Source organism: Dryobates pubescens, chromosome 8, assembly GCF_014839835.1.
Source record: "Dryobates pubescens isolate bDryPub1 chromosome 8, bDryPub1.pri, whole genome shotgun sequence".
Lineage (NCBI taxonomy): Eukaryota > Metazoa > Chordata > Aves > Piciformes > Picidae > Dryobates > Dryobates pubescens.
The window spans coordinates 43,663,372-43,683,174 of NC_071619.1; the positions used below are offsets into that span (position 1 = coordinate 43,663,372).

General features: G+C 47.0%; 1 protein-coding gene across 1 annotated transcript in view; it reads left to right on the forward strand.

Moving 5' to 3' along the window:
• TEAD4 (TEA domain transcription factor 4) overlaps positions 1-18,627 on the forward strand; it is a 67,221-nt gene extending 48,594 nt beyond the window's left edge. Inside the window, exons 8-14 of the mRNA XM_054163919.1 lie at positions 219-262; positions 2,593-2,648; positions 4,535-4,659; positions 5,565-5,738; positions 13,737-13,877; positions 15,707-15,859; positions 18,480-18,627. Of these exons, the coding sequence (XP_054019894.1) occupies positions 219-262; positions 2,593-2,648; positions 4,535-4,659; positions 5,565-5,738; positions 13,737-13,877; positions 15,707-15,859; positions 18,480-18,593 (807 nt within the window). The 3' untranslated portion in view covers positions 18,594-18,627. The remainder of the gene's footprint in view (positions 1-218; positions 263-2,592; positions 2,649-4,534; positions 4,660-5,564; positions 5,739-13,736; positions 13,878-15,706; positions 15,860-18,479) is intronic.
• Positions 18,628-19,803: the final 1,176 nt, after the last annotated feature.

Below are 19,803 nucleotides of genomic sequence, written 5' to 3' on the forward strand. Positions count from 1 at the left end.
GTGAGGAGAAAGTTCTTCACTGAGAAAGTCATTCGCCACTGGAATGTGCTGCCCAGGGAGGTGGTGGAGTCACCATCCCTGGAGGGGTTCAAGAGGGGATTGGATGTGGCACTTGGTGCCATGGTCTAGTCATGAGGTCTGTGGTGACAGGTTGGACTTGATGATCTTTGAGGTCTCTTCCAACCTTGGTGATTCTGTGATTCTATGTTCTCTTATAGTTTTGGCAAGGAGCTTTACCAGGCCAAGCTGGATCGTCTCAAGAGTGAGTATTCCTGCACGTGAGCATCCCGAGCAGGTGCTCCTGCTGCTTTCTGTGTGCTGCCTGAGGAACACCATTAGTTGTGAGGTCTGTTGGAACAGGTTGGACTTGATGATCCTTGGGGTCTCTTCCAACCTTAGTTACTGTGATACTGTGATACTGTGATACCATTAGATACTGCAGTATTTATAAAATGCTAAGACAATGCAGTCTTTGCTCTCACACAGGTTCCCTGAGACTTAAAGTCCATGACTGAAGGCAAACTGAGAGTCATGAGAGCATCTTAAATACCTAAACCCCATGTCTTCACAGGCTACCTTCACCATGGAGTACACCCCTTTATTGTGTCCCATGGCTCAAGCAGCCTAAAAAGGACTAATGCAGGGAGCTGCTGATTCTAGCAGCCTGTTAGAGGTGAGGCAGCTTCAGCTTCATGCTCCCAAGTTCAACCAGTGGTGAGGTTGAGCATGTATCCCTGGCAGGCACACAGAAAAATCTGCTTGCACATTGCATGTGTGCACACAGCTGGCTACACAGAACAGCACAGAATGTGCTCATCGCTCACACAACTACGAATGGCACCAGCAGCCTCATCCTGCACTGTGTCTGCCTGATGAGCATGAAGGTATGATAGTGGGAAGTACATGCTCTCTGGATCCATCTGGTAGCTGCCCCACACCCCTTGTCTCCTCAGGTGCTGGCAGCCAGGGAGGTGAGCTCTTGAGGCCACAGCCTCACTTATGCACACAGACACATGTGCACAAAACACAGAGTGTGAATCTCTCCAGTAACTGAGCTTACATACTTGGTCTACCCAGAGGCTGTATCTTCACCTTCCCTGGTTTACATCCCACAGAGATACACACACAAACCCTTCTCTCAGTCAATCTCCAAACTCCAGAGTCTCTCTGCCTTTTGGCCTGAAATCTTTGGTCCCTCTGAAAGCATCCTTACCTCCAGAGACACACACAACTGATTGCCAAACCACCAACTTGCTGGTTAGTCTGGTTTGATAATCACCAGTGATCACACCCTCGCTGCTGGCACTCCAGAAACCCACACAGAGAGCTGAGAGTTCCTCATTCAGGGAAAGAACTGGAATTTAATGAGAAGATTGGACAGACTGCAAGGTGCAGGGCACGGACAGACCGTGGCACTGAGCTTCTTACACACGACCGACACTGTTATCGCCTTATTCTCCCCATATGGGGAGGCATAAATGTTGCTGTGACCTTATGCAATCCCAAAATGCTTGCCATAAAATGTTCCATACCACCTATGCAGTAACTCAGTTTGTAAGGTGAGTGGTTTGTAAGCATCCCCAGCTGTCTCACTGGGTTGGTTTCATACCTAAACAATGGATCTGATGCCTCTCCTGTGACAGCCCTGTGATGGGCTTCTTTCTCTGAGGGTGTTACTGGGCTCCTTTGTCCAGATGCTGAGATGGACCTTTGATGTTCCTCAGTGATGGCCATGGGTGTCACCGTGTCAAGAGTATTGTGTCAGTGTGTCTTCATGTTGCTCCACCAGCCACTGTTCTCTGTGCTCCTTTGTTTGTATGGTGACGCACTCTTTGTAACCTAACAGGAACAATTTAAGCCAATTTAAGGACAAGCAGCTGCTGTCTTGTGGTGCTATTGCTAATGTCTGTGGAGCAGATCAGGGAACAGATACTATTAAAATAGCTTGTGGAGAAAAATGGAGAAAAAGGATGGGAGCCAACCCAAGAGAAATTTTACGCCTTTAGCTTGAAAGTGAACAAGAAAGCAGCACCAGTGTGAGAGGTTCTTTTAGAAGCTTAAAGTATCTGCCATCCATGATGTCAGATGTCTCCAGATGCTGTTTTTTCTTACAGTGGTATTAAAATGGAGCTGAGCTGCTTTGAAAGCTAGGACCAGTTATGCCTGTTGAACATCTCTGAATCTGGGCCTGAGTGCCTGAGAGGTATCCAGCCCAGTGCATCCACTTGCATAAATGTAAATCTGGAAAGGAAAGGAGAAAGTCACCAATGTGTTAATGAGCTGATACAACAAATCAGCACAGAGACCCTGCTGAATACCCACATGAAAATCTTAGTCCATTCCTGGCCCTGTACTGGGGTTTGAGTCTTGCTGTTGGCCATACAGAAGGATGATTTCTCAAACACACTTGCAGCGCTTTCTCCCTCGGCAGAAGAACTGATGTAATTACAGAAACAGTTGGTCAGAAAGGTCTAGGTTGGGGTGGGTGGGTTGGTTGGTTGGGTTTGGTGGGGTTGTATTAGTTTGGCTGGTTAGTTTGGGGTTTGGTTTGGTTTTGTTTTGTTAACCATCTGTCTCTGTGTCCTTCTGCAGCGTGAAGCCTTTCTCTCAACAGCCTTACGCTGTACAGGCTCCACTGCCATTACCAGGTGGGTGAAGCAATGTGCTTCCTGGCTTTTACATTGTATTCCAACTTCAAACTGCTTTCAAACAGGGAATGTTTTTAAAGGTTTAAAAATGATGAATATATATATTTACCTCTTCAAACATTTTAGTGAGCCAAAAATGACATTTTATGTGCTTCACAGCCGTTTGTGGAGAGAGCTGAAGCTTTGGCATTCTTGCTTTAAAATAAATTCTTTCTTGCTTTAAATTTGTTTGGACTTTCTGTTCCTCCTGCCTCAGCAGAAAATAAAACTTTGAGTGTCTACTGTTCTTCTACTGTGCTGCATGTACTGGACCACTGTTTTTTCCCCATAGCAAACTTCTAGCCAAGCTGTCAGCCCCTGGCTTGGATGGGACCACACTGTGCTGGGTTAGGAACTGGCTGGAGGCTGAGCCCAGAGAGTGGTGGTGAATGGTGCCACAGCCAGCTGACAGCCAGGCACCAGTGGTGTGCCCCAGGGATCAGTGCTGGGCCCCATCCTCTTTAACATCTTTATTGATGATCTGGATGAGGGCATTGAGTCCATCATCAGTAAATTTGCTGACGACACCAAGCTGGGGGCAGGAGTTGATCTGCTGGAGGGTAGAGAGGCTCTGCAGAGGGACCTCGACAGGCTGGGCAGATGGGCAGAGTCCAAGGGCAGGAGATTGAACACATCCAAGTGCCAGGTTCTGCACATTGGCCACAACAACCCCATGCAGAGCTACAGGCTGGGGTCAGAGTGGCTGAGAGCAGCCAGGCAGAGAGGGACCTGGGGGTGCTGGTCGACGGTAGACTGAACATGAGCCTGCAGTGTGCCCAGGCAGCCAAGAGGGCCAATGGCATCCTGGCCTGCATCAGGAACAGTGTGGCCAGCAGGAGCAGGGAGGTCATTCTGCCCCTGTACACTGCACTGGTTAGGCCACACCTCAAGTCCTGTGTCCAGTTCTGGGCCCCTCAGTTTAGGAAGGAGGTTGACTTGCTGGAACGAGTCCAGAGAAGAGCAACAAAGTTGGTGAGGGGTTTTGGAGCACAGCCCTGTGAGGAGAGGCTGAGGGAGCTGGGGTTGCTTAGCCTGGAGAAGAGGAGACTCAGGGGTGACCTTATTACTCTCTACAACTACCTGAAGGGAGGTTGTAGACAGACAGATGTTGGTCTCTTCTCCCAGGCAGCGAGCACCAGAACAAGAGGACACAGTCTCAGGCTGCGCCAGGGGAGGTTTAGGCTGGGTGTTAGGAAAAAGTTCTATACAGAGAGAGTGATTGCACATTGGAATGGGCTGCCTGGGGAGGTGGTGGAGTCACCATCACTGGAGGTGTTCAGGAGGAGACTTGATGGGGTGCTTGGTGCCGTGGGTTAGTTGTTTGGGTGGTGTTGGATTGGTTGATGGGTTGGATGCGATGATCTTGAAGGTCTCTTCCAACCTGGTTTATTCTATGTATTCTATGTATTTTCCATGACAACATGATTGCCTTCCCAATTTCTCATGAAGTGGATCACAAAGGTGTTTTTACCTCCTCAGTTGCCTCATTGTGAGAGGTCAATGGTCATGTTAACAGTAATACTGCACCCTGATAGTAAAGCAATTTATTTTGTTGCTCTTTTGGGGCTGAATGAAAGGCCTCTTAAAGTCGTCGAATATGTTTTCTCTGTTGTGAAAACCCAGGTGGATTGTCTTTTACATTATTACCATGCCCTGCAGGGCTGTCAGAGGATAGCTGACAAGCCATGTAGATTGCAGGCGGAGCGAGTACCTTGTGAGGGATGGTTTTGCATGATGACTGCAATCATAAGAAAATGTAATCAGCTTTGATGACAGGTGCTCTACTGCAAAGCTACTGCCAGCTTCCCTTTTGCTAAATTTTCTTAAAATTAATCCTGTGTGCTTAGGGTTTGAGTCTCCTGGCCTGTCACCTTCCCCATCAGCACCAGCTTGGCAAGGACGAAGGGTCGCTAGCTCCAAACTTTGGATGTTAGAATTCTCTGCGTTCTTGGAACAACAAGACCAAGACACAGTAAGATGCACTCCTGACTGATTTTTGGTCTTCAGGTAGCTCCTGTTCATCATGGATTGTGTATGGATATAGTTGCTTCATTGATCTGCTGAGAATAGAAGTCTGTCTTTGGGAAACACAAGATATCACTCTCTTAGAGGGTAGAATTGCCCACAGTGCTAGAGTCAGCTCTGCGCTTCTTGCCTCCCTTTCAAGGGCTGTGGTGGATGTGCACAAAGCAGAGTTCAAGGCACAGAGGTCATGAGACTGTGGCACAGCTGTCCCACTCAGCCTTGGAGGACAGACCCAGAATCACATGATGGCAGTAATCACAGGAGGCTGAGAATCAGGTGTTGCCATATATTTTGCTGGCGTACTGGAAACTTAAATTTGAGGGCATCAATGTTTTCATGATGCCACCTGTAAAATGAAAGCATTACGATTTGCCTGACTTGCTTAAACCTTGTGGTACTGCATCTTGAGATGTACACTGGTGATAGGCCAGGTACATTTCCTCTGCCTGCCTGAGAAAGGACAGTTCAGAGAATTTGGCTGGATCCTTGATGTGGGATTTCAGGCAGTTCTTCCCTGGGGTGGAGCATCGATATTTTCCTGGATGACCTGGGACAGATAACACTGTATCTCATGTTATTTTAGACTACAAAACAGCAGCAATGAAGCACTGATTTAGGAGTGAATGTAGGAAAAAACCAACTAACTTTTCAGAAGCAAGAAACATGGATGTGTTGATAGGAAAGAAAGACCAGCATGAGCTGATGCTAGCAGAGATATTCTGCTAATACTTCTGCTGTTCTAGAAAGTGCTGTCAAATCTTCCAGTCATTCCCAGTAGTCTTCTGTGAAGAAGCATGAATGTTCAGTATATACTTAACAATTTCCTGATTCCATGTGTTTCTCTCCTTGCAGTATAACAAACACCTATTTGTGCACATTGGGCAGTCAAGCCCCAGCTACAATGACCCCTACCTCGAGGCCGTGGATATCCGACAGATCTATGACAAGTTCCCTGAGAAGAAAGGGGGCCTGAAGGAGCTGTTTGAAAGGGGGCCAGCTAATGCCTTCTTCCTTGTCAAATTCTGGGTAAGTGAAGGACCTTTTGTAGGGTACTCATTTGCTGTGAAGTTCTTTCTTTAAAAGCAGGGGCCTCACTATCTGTTTGTTAGAAGACTGCTGTCTCCCAATAAGCTTTCCCTGTACAGGCAACTTAGTACAGTTACAAACATCACTGCCCAGGGCGCTCGTTCTGGCCTGGGGCAAGAGGTGTCTTTCACAGCGTCATCTGTAGAGTTGTTCTAACTAGTGGCTGAAGATTTTATTTTCTAATGGTATCTCAGGTTCTTTAAAATATTTATTTGTGTGTGAGAAGAATTTGGAGGAAATTATTCTCTGTGTACCCAGGGTAGAGGCCATGAGGATGAGGCTAGGTTCTTTTCAGTGGTGGTCAATAGCAAGGGGCAGTGGGTACAGACTAGAGCACAGCTTTCACTTGAACTTAGGGAAAAACTTCTTTACTATGAGGGTGCTGGAGCACTGGAACAGGCTGCTCAGAGAGGTCTCCTTCTCTTGAGATTCTCAAAACCTGCCTGGGTGTGTTCCTGCACAACCTGATCTAGGCAAAGCTGCTTTAATAGGGGGGTTGGACTGGATGACCTCTGGAGGTGCCTTGCAACACCCCTATCAGTCTGTGATTCTGTAAGGAGAAGTGAGCTTTCGTATTTCATAGTCTTCATAGAAGCTGGCACTAGAAAGCCTCTCTTAACTTGTGCTCTCAGGAGATAGAATAGTTGATTGAAGTGCACTGAGATGCAGCTTCCTAGCGCTCCCAAGCACAGCCTTTCCACATCTGAGTTGGAGAATGTTTCCTGGCAGTCTGCTCTTCAGGTGTTTGATGCTTTCAGTGTTACTTGCTGGTGATCCTTGGAGAAACATAATTTCACTACCTGCAGGCTGTGCCATGGAGCACACGGGATTAGCTTCTGGCAGAGTACTTTCTTCTTGGGAAGGTGGGAACCAAAAAGTAAAAGACCAGCTCTGTTCCAGATAGAAGAGGAATACTTGGGAGAGACAGCAGCACCTGGCTGAGAATGTGACATCCTTTGACAAAATCTAGGTAGTGATTTCCCTACTAAGAAATGTCTGGAAAGTATGGATGGGACAAAAGAAAGGAATGAAAGTAAGAGGGGACAGTTTCTAGGAAATGATCCTTGGAAAAGTATGAGCTCTGAGAGCTGCTTCCTGATGTGGGGCGGGACCCCAGGACCCTCATGTCGAGGCGAAGAGCACTGGCTCCTGTGTGGCGTCACTCTGAAGGCCTTTGGAAGTTTCAGAAACCAGAAGGAAGAACTTTGAAGGAGATATTACCCAGGGAGGATAAACCTCTTTGAATTCCTCTAAGCATAATGAAATTGTGATTACAACTGTGACTTTGATTATCAGAACTGTTAGTGTGCTTCAGTGCTTGTGGGGTTTGGTTCGGGGATTTTTAAGATCAGATTTAGCCAGACTTGGCGACGACGGAGGTTCTTGGAATCAATACGGCTGACCAATATGATCAGTATTGATCCTTTATTGTTCCAGCATTGCAGGCCTAAGGCTCAGGCCTATGGTGAAAGCATGGCACAGTAAAGCATGGAAGGAGAGGAGACAGGCCAGGCAGAAAAAGAAGTGCGTAGCAAGGGAACTGCTACCATTTATATAAGCTTGGTGTGCCTTGTTGGCATGGACTCATTGGTCCCCTATGAGTGACCACACATCACACTAGTGTAGATTATTGGTCCAGCTATGGATGACACACGAGGTTTGTTGATGTAGGTGCATGGCCTGTTGTCCCAAGATAACTCACTATGTTTCTAGCTACCAGTGTCTTGTTTTAGTTACAGTGCTGCAGGCACAGCACTGTTTGGTACACTGCTAGCTGGCTCTGCACTTGTGCTGAGCATGGCCTAGCACCATGTCAGGCTCCAGGCCTGCACTGCCAGATTGCTCACACTGCTCGTCACTGCTGCTGGCATTGCCACAATCAGATGGATAAATATGACACATGCATTGTGTGAGACCAACCTGTGTCAGGTTGCTGAAGGACTTGGATGGTGGGATGTTCCTAAGTTGGCCTGTTTATGGGCCAGCATGAGGTGTCTGGTGTTCAGAGATTATCAGCTCACTGAACATGGGCTTGTATAAGCAGATGGGACAGCCTTTGAAACACCTTTCCTCTAAGGTATGCATGACGTCCTGGGGCTCAGCATTGGTGAGGCCACATTTTGAGTACTGGGTGCAGTTTTGGAGACCTCACTACAGGAAAGACATTGAGGTGTTGGAGTGGGTTCAGAAAACAGCAACAAAACTGGTGAGGGGTCTGGAGAATAGGTCTTGTGAAGAGTGGCTGAGGGAACTGAGATGGTTGAGTCTGTAGAGGAGGAGGCTGAGGGGGGAGACCATCTCACACTCTGCAACTCCATAGCAGGAGGTTGGAGCAAGGTGGGTGTTGCTCTTCTCCCTAGTAACAAGTGGTAGGTAGAGAGGGCCTGAATTTGCACCAGAAGAGGTTTAGGGTTGGATATTAGAAGAAACTTCTTGACTGAAAAGACTCTCCAACACTGGAACAGGCTTCCCAGGGAAGTGGTTGAATCCCCATCCCTGGAGGCGGTTAAAAGATTCATCGATGTGGTGCTGGAGGTTTAGCCCCAGACTTGGCAGGTTCAGATCATGGTTGGATGCAATGATTTTAAAGGATTTTTTCCAAGCAAAACAATTCTGTGATTCTATGTTTGTCCAGTGGTGCTCACAGTATTTATAACATAGCTAACAGTTAGAAGTGGATTAGTTCTAAACATCAGCAGCATTTTGGCATTGAGAGTTTGGTACAATGAACTCTTGGGTTCGGATTGGCAGATTGTGTATGGCATGTGGGGGACTTTTCTCTGTGTGCCAAGTGCATTCTAGCACATGACAGTGAAAGTGAGACAGTAGCCTCCCAACACATGGGCAGTGTGAGCTCTGCTCTTTTCCAGTGCAATCCTATCTCTACCACCTGTTACTTGCTTCTCCCCCTGAACTCCTGCTGTGTGTGTTGTTATTAATAGGTCAGGGAACAGGCGTTCCCGAGCTTTGCACAGTGGTGCACTTGTGTCTTAAACTTTACAGCAGGGTTGAGATTCTGGCTGGAAGATAAAAGGAAAATGATAAGCCAGGACTTCAGGAAAGTTAGTAGTTTGTCCAGAGCAGCCATCTGCTGACAGGTAGATCAGGGGAATTTCTTGGGAGACCTTTCTTGCCAATGATGAATGTATGTAGCTGTTTCCTCTCCACGAAGAACCAGTCAAATTACTGAGTGTTTTCTTTCCAATAAATGAATTCTAGTTTTGTGGAAGTGGCTGAAAGGCTGTGTTAGAGACTGCTGTCCTGGACTTGGCTTCTTTCTTGTCCCAAGCAAATTCAGGCAAAACAGCAGCAGTGCAAATTCCCTTCTGTGCCCTGCCCTGCCCACCATATGCAGCAACTGGAGAGCAAGGAGATGGCCATTTGGTCAACATGTCCACTCTGTCCTTGGCACTCGAGAGGCAGCACACAAGACAGAGATTTTTGTCAGCTTTGCACATTTTTTCTCTTGTTTCTCTTGAACTGGGGACCCCAGAACTGAACACAATACTCCAGGTGAGACCTCACCAGGACAAAGTAGAGAGGGGGAGGAGAACCTCCCTCGACCATCTTTACAGCCCAGAGAGTTTGTGGAGTTTCCTTCCCTGGATACATTCAAAATCCACCTGGATGCATTCCTGTGTGGACTGCCCTAAGTGATCCTGCCTTGGCACAGGGGTTGGACTTGATGATCTCTGGAGGTCCCTTCCAACCTCTAGTGTACTGTGATACTGTGACCTACTGGCCTTACTCTTCTTAACGCATCCTAGAATGCCATTTGCCTTCTTGGCCACAAGGGCACATTGCTGGCTCACAGTCAGACTGTTGTCCACCAGCACTCCCAGATCCTTGTCCCCAGAGCTGCTCTCCAGCAGATCAGCTCCCAAATTGTACTGATACATAGGGTTGTTCTTCCCCATGTGTGTATTTTGTTGTGGTGCAGTCCTGGGAAGTTTAACTGTGTCCATTTACCTCAGCATCCAGTTGACACTTAGCATGTGACCGCGTTCTTCCTCACTTTGCTGCTTTGCCTCCCTTCAGGAGGTAATCCTCTCTATAGCAGGCAAAGCTTACAGGTTTCCAGTTCCACCCCTGAGTGGTTCCTTTGGCCTCATTTGTGTTGGTGTAAATTGTTGCCAGTTTCAGTGACATGAACAAACCGGTTTGCAAAGAGTTCAGGAGCAAATATGCCGAATGGTCTCTGGTACAGGGGGAGTTACTTCCAGGAAAGAGAAGTGGGAAGTGGGAACCAGCACCTGGAAGTTGTAACTTTAAGAGTAACAGTATCTGTCTGAGGTGCAGCATCTCTGTCCTCCTGCAAAGAGGATCTGGAGCCCTCAGGTAGCTGTTGCCATTCCCTGGAGCTGCTGAAATGACACATGTTCCATGCTTATGGGCTGAGGATGTTCAGAGGAAGGAGGCGAGTGCATAGCTCTGGTTGACTGACCACCCTAAGACCCCTCTGAAATCCCTAGCCCATAATATGGCCATGCTTTGACATGAAAGGTGCAGGGTACTCACCAGAGGGCTCAGCATGGCTCCATTGCTTCAGTGCTCCAGAGCTTTTAGCAGCCTGATTGTATGTAATGGCAGTGACTGGTTAACTCAAGCAGCATTAGCATAGCTCTGCCTACTGCCAAATAGTTTAATGTCGGTTAATTGGATGTTAACTATCTGTGAAATTCTACTCTGGCCTTTTGCTGGGAGACTTGCCAAATTGTGGAGACACCTAGAGTGGCTTCTTAGGGCTAGTGAAGTTTTACTCATTAAGTGGAACCTTTCTGCTTTGCCTCGTAATTACCGCACTTACTTTTCAATTTGCCCTTGAGAGTTTAGCAGAGCCTAACTTTACATTCCCCAGCAAGCCTCTGCCGTGTTTATGTAGCAGTTTCTGGAGCCCTGACACTTTGTTCTTTTGACTTAGTGGGACAGTTTTGGGGGGAAAGTGGACTTGAGTCCATGCATTGTGTGTATTGTCCCCAAGGGAAGTAGCTGAAAAGTATTGTGAAGGACTGCTTAGTCAGTTCCTTTCTGGAGAAGGGAAGGAATTAATCTTCATTCAGACAGCTGGACTGTGGGGCAAATGAATGCATTGACATGTAAATGAGTGTGATGGATAGTAGCTCAAAAACCTAAACCACAACAGAGTAGAATCACAGAGCTGTTTTGGTTGGAGAAAATCTTTGAGATCACCAAGTCCAACCATTCTCTAACTCTACCAAGCCTGGTGCTAAACCATGTCCCTCAGCACCACATCTTTGCATCTTTAAACACCTCTAGGGATGGGGATTCAACCACCTCCCTGGCTCAACTTGAGACCAGCACCCATCTTGCTCCAACCTCCTTTCCGGTAGTTGCAGGGAGTGAGAAGTCTCCCCTCAGCCCCCAGACTGAGGAGTCCCACTCCTCTCAGCTGTGCCTCAGCAGACCTGCTCTCCAGACCTTTCACCAGCTTTGTTGCCCTTCTCTGGACATGTTCCATCTTCAATGTCTTTCTTGTAGTGACGGCCCCAAAATTGAACCCAGTACTCAAGGTGTGGTCTCACCAGTGCTGAGTACAGGGTGAGCAATCTCTTCCCTGGTCCTGACTCAAGCCAGGATGCTGTTGGCTTTCTTGGCCACCTGGGCACATGCTGGCTCATGTTCAGCCTTCTGTAGATGAGCACCCCCAGGTCATAGTCTGCTGAGCAGTTTTCCAGCCACTCTTCCTCAGGCTTGGAGCCTTCATGGGGTTGTTGTGACCGAAGTCTCAAGCTGTGCCAGGGGAAGTTTAGGCTCGAGGTGAGGAGAAAGTTCTTCACTGAGAGAGTCGTTCGTGCCCAGGGAGGTGGTGGAGTCACTGTCCCTGGAGGTGTTCAAGAGGGGATTGGATGTGGCACTTGGTGCCATGGTCTAGTCATGAGGTCTGTGGTGACAGGCTGGACTTGATGATCTTTGAGGTCTCTTCCAACCTTGGTGATTCTGTGATTCTATGTGATTCTGTGAAGTGCAGGACTCAGCGCTTGGTCTTGTTGAACTTCATCCCACTGGCCTCAGACCATCAATCCAGCAGATCAACACTCCCTCCCAGCTAACTTGTTGAGGGTGCACTGAATCCTCATATCTAGATCACAGATAAAGATTAATATCTTTGGAGAGAACCAGCCCCAGCACTGAGCCCTGTGGGACACCACTAGTGACCAGCTGCCAACTAGATTAAGTCCATTCACTGGCACTGCTGCTGTCTGATCCGTGCACATTTGTGGTGCAGACACAGCTGCATAGCTGCAGTGGGGACAATTCCATAGCAAGGACTTCAGCAGAACCATAATAATTCATTGTCAGTCTGAACCATGTTTAAGTCTGTAATGTCTGTGCCTTGTTCTTACTAATACCTGTGCTGCCAGCTTAAAGCTAGCCTGGATTTGCCCACATGCTGTTGCAGTGTAGATAAGCCATTGGAGCATAACTGCATTGCAGTTCTGTAGATGGTCATGTCAGTGCCCAGGCTTCTCATCTTCCCTCAGCTGTTGTTTCCAAGTCTTGTGCACTGCCTCAGCGGTGCAAGAGTGAATGGTGTAAAATGATTCTTAAAACCCAGGTTTTAAATCCAGACTGTTTTACTGGTGTATTTCAACACATGTGCCCAAATTTCTCTCCAGCTCAGTGAGGAGGCAAGAAAACTCTGGGAGCAAAAGAAGATCAGTTGTTAAGAGAAGTCAGGAACAAGTTCAACAGGGTAAAGTGCCTTGTAAAGCTGTCTTGTGAGGAGAAGCAAACATGCAAATAAAATAATTGCCAGCTTTGTATGATGATCTCCTGGTGAATCAGAAGCTGCTCTTGAGTATATAGGAAAACATAAAGGAATGAGTGTACAGCTGGTGTAAACTGATACAAATGCATTGGGCATGTGCAGCCAAGTGTATTCACAGGCACTGAACATCTGTCACTACTTCAAAGGGAGGAATTCTGCTTGAAAGGAGGAGTTGGTGAGAAGGGCACCAAGCCATTCTGACAGACTGCCTTTCATCCATAATCGTGCTGAAGATGGTACAACTGTTCAGGGTCATTTTGAAGACTGATTTGTGATACTGTATTTAAATACTGTGCTGTTATGCTCTCTGTTGAGAGCAGAGTGAAAGCTGTACATCCATCTTCAATGCTGCCAGTGGTGATGTGAACACTGGAGCATTCTGTCATCTTGCCTGAAGTCAATCTGTGTCCCACTAGCATTATCTGAATGCTACAAGCCTAGCTGGGGCATTTCCACACACCTGCTGGATTTGCCGAGCTTAAGGGAGCTGCCTCTTCTTATCCTTGCGGTTTGAATGACCCCTGGTGGAAGCTTCAGATAACCAGGACTTTCAGGAGGAGGGTTCCAATGTGCAGCATCCACACTGCTGCTGGAGATGGATTTGTATTCAGATGGAACTAGGCTGGAACTATCAACGTCCTCCATTCCTTAATTTGCATCCTGTCTCCTTATGTTCTTTATGTACTTGAGCCTAGTGCATGTGTGCACTTGCACGCTCAGGCACTCTGCTCTCTTTCCTATTACCTGCATGTGCAGGGTACAAAAACTTCCTTACAGTTGCTGTACCATGATTTTTACCCCTAGTGAGGCAGCCCAGTCTTGCCTGTCAGTTGCATTGTTCTGTCTCTCCAGTGCCCTGCTGTCTGGCTCTCCTCATGCTTTGTGGGGTACCCATGCTGTCCTGGCACCGTTCAGTTGTGGTAGGTAATCAGCATGGGCAAGGGGCTGTTCCATATGTTTTAATGTTGGGAGGATATGCCACCACCACTTTCTGAAGCAGATACTGGATTTTAGTGCATAGTCTTCAGACAGTCCAATACCTTACAGTCTTGGCTGCACTAGGTAATGGTATAAAACCACCACAACAATCTATTGATAACCATCTGGTTTTCTCCACACCCCCACACCCCCTCTTTTTATTTTGGCAGGCTGATTTGAACACCAATATTGAAGATGAATCCAGATCTTTCTATGGCGTTTCCAGCCAATATGAGAGCCCAGAAAACATGGTCATTACCTGCTCCACCAAAGTGTGCTCCTTTGGAAAGCAGGTGGTGGAGAAAGTGGAGGTAGGGATCAGACACCTGATCTGCTGTGTTGTCACTTCAAGTATGCATCCTGCCTGCATTTATCCCATGTCAGAGAGGTGGATGTCATAGATGATTATTTCTGAGACATGCAGGGCTGTTCCAGCCTGCAGCACATTCTTCATTGGATGTCTGGTAGTGTTTGCTGTTTTTCCTTTTGATAGCAGTTTCTGATGACTTGTGAATATGTAAGACTCTCAGCCCTGGTGATTCTCTGGATTTTTTTGAGAACAAAGAAGAGCTAGGAAACCTGGACCCTTGTTTTGTAGTCCAGAAAAGTGAAAACAAGTAGGCAATGTCTTGCTTCCATCAGTGTTCTTAAACAGATCACTGAGAGACTAGCCATTAATGAATGGCCTGTAGCAATTTACAGACACTAGTCACAGAATCACCAAGCTTGGAAGAGACCTCAAAGATCATCGAGTCCAAGCTGTCACCACAGACCTCATGACTAAACCATGGCACCAAGTGCCACATCCAATCTCCTCTTGAACACCTCCAGGGGTGGTGACTCCACCATCTCCCTGGGCAGCACATTCCAGTGACGAACGACTCGCTCAGTGAAGAACTTTCTCCTCACCTCGAGGCATATCTTTGTGCTTGCACTCTTACGACTGAAGCAGCAGTGGAGATGCATAATTATGCATATATCTGGCACTGAAGAAGTTCTTTCTGATGCCACATTCAGCTGCTAAGGTAGTTGCTCTGACCTGCTTCCTGCTGGTCTCTAGGAGCCTTCACATGCAGGAGGAGCAGCTACGTGCAGAACACAAGTTGTTCTCGTGTCACCAGTCAGTTCAAGCTGCCTCCTTTCTCAAGACCTGTATCCAGGATATGACAGGATAGATAGGTGTCATGGTCCACAGGAAAGGAGACCAAGGTCTTGGGCTAAAAGGAGGTAACAGGCATTTAAGACTCTGCTATGAAATAATAGAATCCAGTCTCAGACTTTCTTCAAAGGAAGATGAAATGCATAGGAGCTAACAACAGAAAATACCTCTGTGTAACATCGGCCAGACCTTTTCAGGTCTTGTGAAGAAAAGCTGAGGGAACTGAGGTTGTTTAGTCTCAGTCCCTGAAAGGAGGTAGGAGCCAGGTGGGTATTGGTCTCTTCTCCCTAGTAAGAAGTGATAGGAGGAGGGGAGGTTTAGACTGGATATTGAAAAGAAACTTCTTCATTGAAAGGATTCTCAAAGACTGGAATAGGCTCCTCATCCCTGGAGGTGTTTCAAAGAGGCCAAGAGATGTGGTGCTGAGGGACATGGTTTAGCACCAGACTTGGTAGAGTTAGATGATAGTCAGACTCAAAGATCTTAAAGGCCATTTCCAACCAAAACAAGTCTATGATTCTCCTAAGGAGGAGCAGAGAGACTATGTTCTCTCTCACAGGTACCAGAAGACTCTTTGTCCTTTCCAGCTCTATAGCATCCTGAGTATATGATTACTGTCATCACTGGGAGCTTTCTGGTCTCACTAAAGTACTCTCCCAGTTTATTCACACCTAGCATTTTTCTGGTAGAGATGCAGACCCGTAGGATAGCTGAAAACCACTCTGCTTCTCTGAAAATCTTTCACAGTTCCTTGGCAGTTTGCTGCTTGGAAGCTGGATCCCAGCATCCTAAAGACAAAAATCAAGGCAAAGTAGAGTGGAAGCTAACATTGGTGAGAAGTACTGCAGAGGAATGCTTGATCTGCTCCTTACTGTTAGTAAAATGACTTGCAAATGCAACTGGAACTTTTCTGTTCTGAATCCCTTTCTGTGATTATGTGACAGCACTGGCCCCATGCACCCCTTCTGTTTTGCATTGCAGACAGAGTATGCACGCTATGAAAACGGACACTACTCCTACCGCATTCACCGCTCGCCGCTCTGCGAATACATGATCAACTTCATTCACAAACTCAAGCACCTTCCTGAGAAGTACATGATGAACAGTGTGCTGGAGAACTTTACTATCTTACAGGTGGGAATTTCAGCTCTTTTCATTGGAGCATGGAAACCCCATGCAGGAGCTGGCTTGTGAGTCAAAGCAGCTCGCCTTCTGCAGCTCAGAATCTAACTGAACATATATTGCCCATTTAAGAAGCTCTGTTGTTATTTATGTGTTGCCCATTTAAGGAGCTCTAGAAACAGTAACTCGTGCAGAGAAGCAGCAGAAGAATTTGAGACACCTAAGTAAGAGAGGGGGGAAAATAAAGGGAGAACCATCAAGGCAAAGAGATAAAGGAAAGAGAAGGATGCAAAAGTCAGTGAAGGAAATGCTTATTCCACTGTTGGTCAAAGGTTGAGGTCCTTTCTGTGCCCTTTTTGCAAGATGAAAAGAACCCCAAGAGCACTGTTAAGTGGCTATATCATTTCATCATGGGAAGAGTTCTTCACTGACCAGGTAGAGAAAAAGAAAAACTGTAGTTGTCTCTTCAAGGCCCTCCTGAACCTGGAAAGAATATAAAGGCCAGTAAAGGAGGAGGTGTGCTGCCTGCAGCTCTGTGACACTCCCTGAATCACTGCAGCCTCTAGGCCGGGCTGTACTACAAGGTACAGAAACTAAGTTGCCATTTATGTCAGTGCTACACCAGAAGCCTTTCCAGGCCTTGGCTGCAGAATACTTTTGGGAACAGGACAAAGACAGCTCTGGAGGTGGATTTTCCTAATGGACCGAGTTCTGTGCTTGCCTCTACAAGACTCATCACAGATCTTTGCCCAGAAAACCTGAGGCTGAGTAAGCAGAAGAGATGCTAGTGGCTGTATGAAAGAACAGAAATCAAGTGGTCTTCATTCTGTTCTCTGGAGATCTTGTGGAACTTCATACTCATTTCACTACTGTGTCTGAAGTACCTCAGCTATGAAATACAAGGCTAATAATGTATCTCACAGGGCAGCAGGAGATCATTTGTACTAAGGTGTTGAGCACTGAGAGAAAAGAGAAGTAAGAGATTTCTCAGCTGAGCAGGAACCCGAAGGGCACAGGGACAGCTTGTGCACTGTAATCCATCCTGAGGAACACTGTAACTGCTTCCTTTGTGTTTCGTTCCTCAGGCAGGCTGGCTCTTCCCATGAATTTTATGAAAAAAGCTGTCACAGAGTTTAATTCCTCTGAGGTTTTATGTTTTGAGTAATCTTATGGCCTTTCCTTACCTCCTGTCACAGAGAGGCATATCTCCTCTGGGTGCTGGCACAGCCTTTTATATATAGCCTTGCAGTCCTGTTCCCTGAGCAGCAGGCTGAGCATTTTCTGCCCTCTGCTTCCCATGGGAAAGCTGAAAGTTTGACCTGTTTAATGCAAAGCCTGTTGCTGGTGCTCAGTCCCCAAGAACAGCTTCTGAGGCACGTCTAAGCATAATTTTTCTGGGCTGTTTCATGACCTTGGACACCCCTAGTCTCACAGCAGGATTAATCTTTGCACACTGCTCTGGATCTAGCCCTCTGGTAAGATTTCAGAGCCCGTTCTTCAGAAAAGACTCTGCCTCACCACACCTGGATATGTGCAACTCGCAGCAGCCTGCAGAAGAAAGGAGATGAGTTAGTTAAGTTCAGCTGCAAACCTGATCATGATGTAAGAAAAGACAACAGAATAGATGGAAATCAGGCTGCTAAAATTAATAAGCAAGTTTGAAGCCAGCTATTTTCTGTTTCCACAGGAACAGTTGGGGTTTGGTACAGCTCATGCCTTCAGCTGGTATGTTTTCCTTCTGCAGCTGATTTGGTGCTACTGCTGATAAAAATGTATCTCCTCCAGCAGGAGAGAACTGCTTGAAGCTTTAGCTGTGGCTCAGACTCACAGGACAAGACTGTGTACAGTTGTGCAGTGAGGGAGAGAGGGAAGCTGAGCTAGGAGTGCAACATTTAGCTTGTCCCTGCCAGGTAGTGTAGGCAGTACATGCTCCTGAAACTAGGACAATACTGTTCCATCACCGTGCTGCTGACACTGAGTCACACTGCAGAGAGTTCCTGAGAGCCCATAAAATAGAAATGGGGAAAGAAGGAGGTTCTCTAAGAATGCATGAGTGCAGCAGCTGTCCTTCTCCTGACACCTGCAGTGTATGGAGTGGGAGGTACAATGGAGTCAAACCTGCCTCCTGTAGAGTTACACTCTATAATCCTCATGGCCTGTTTCTGCTGCTAACAAGTGAGATCATGTGGCAGGAAGGAACTGTTTGTGGCTGTGATACATCAACACATAAGTAAGCAGAAGTGGATGTGCCACAGGAGGCCCTCTTGTTACCCACAAGCAGAGCAAAAAGCGATTTCTGTGGAAATCTGCCCCACCAGAGGCTGGGGAGTAGAGGACCTAGTGGACATGCTTCCACTGCTGTGGTCAGTGCATGGTCACAGCTTTTTCTCCACAGTGGACTCTTCTTACCTCCCTGTCTCTTCACTGCATTGTAGTCCTAATGCCATGAAAGTGCTTTGCTTGGGGGGGTGTGTACAAAGACCAGGAGTCTGTGGTGACTGAGCTGAGTATCATCCCTGTGCTTCTCTGTTCTTTGCCTATTAGTAACTTTTTGCTCTATTTTAAATGCATTGGAATATGTAAGCAGAGAAACAGCAGTTGCCATCACAGCTTCTTCTCCTTTTCTGCCTAGGTTGTGACAAACAGGGACACACAGGAGACATTGCTGTGCATAGCATATGTTTTTGAGGTGTCAACTAGTGACCACGGTGCCCAGCATCACATCTACCGGCTGGTGAAGGACTAGAGACTCTGCTGCGAGTCCCCCATGGGCTGCACGTCTGAGGAAGAGCCTGTGCTCTAGCACCCCCTGCCCTCCTGCCAACTGAAAAATAAACTCCAGATACTATGTATTTTCAGAAAAGCACCTCTGAGCTGTCTGTGATTGCCAGGGTCAAACAACTTGATCTCCAGGTTTATGCAATTGGGAGAAAGACTTGGGAGTCAGAGAAACAGGCAGGTAACTGCTTAAGGGTTCCACCTCACACACACCTCCCAGGGTGTGCTCGTAGATACAAAAGGAGTGGTATGTACCTGAGCACACTGCTAGGGCAATGCAGCAGCTTCCACAAGTTTGACCACATATGAACAGGTTGAAAATGTTCATGCTACACAGGCCTGAGTGTCTGCCCTCACGTGCATTCATTTGTAGATCAGGCACTGAACTGGCAGTTTATGGGGTGGCACAGTCCTATACCCCATGGATATGATGTGTTGTATCTCCTCTTTCCACAGTGCATAAGCACACCTTAGGAAACATCTCTCAGTTACTTCACGTGTTTCCACCCCTCCAGTTTTGGCACAGAGAAAAGTAGTCCTGGATACCTGAGAAATCTGAGACCCTGTCACAAATCAAGGGTTTATAAGAATTGCCAGAAGGCTTCAGCCACACAGAGATGAAATCTCCCTTCTTTCCAAACCTCCTGAGCTTGTTGGTACTCCCTTCAACACCTAGGTAAAGGGCTTGGTGAAGCCAAGGAAGATACTGTACAACTCTTCCCACAGCATAGGTAGAGTCCTGCAAGTCTCCTCCAGCTTCCTAACCACCTTCCTGTCCTTCAAAATGTCTCATTTCTGTACTTGAAGTTGTACTCATTTACCAGGCACTCCAGGAATCTTCTCACAGATTGACAGTTTTGTCTCCTGTACATGTAAATCTCAACTCCCTTCAAAGTTTAAGTCTCCCACTCCACGAGAGTGTTCTTTCCATGTTTATAGGACAGTTTCAAGTTCTGGAAGCATGTATCCCCTGGGCTTTTTCCAAGCATTGTTGAATATTCCCCATCCTTAATGGAAACTCATGAGAAATGCTTTGCCAGCCACCTCTCACTGTACCATCAGCCTGCCTTCTATTTGATATATTAAGCTGTGGAAGGAGGGCAGAAGAGAAGATTCCTTTGCCAGAACACATTCCAGTGGTCAAATACTGTAACAGGTTGTCCAGAGAAGTGGTTGAG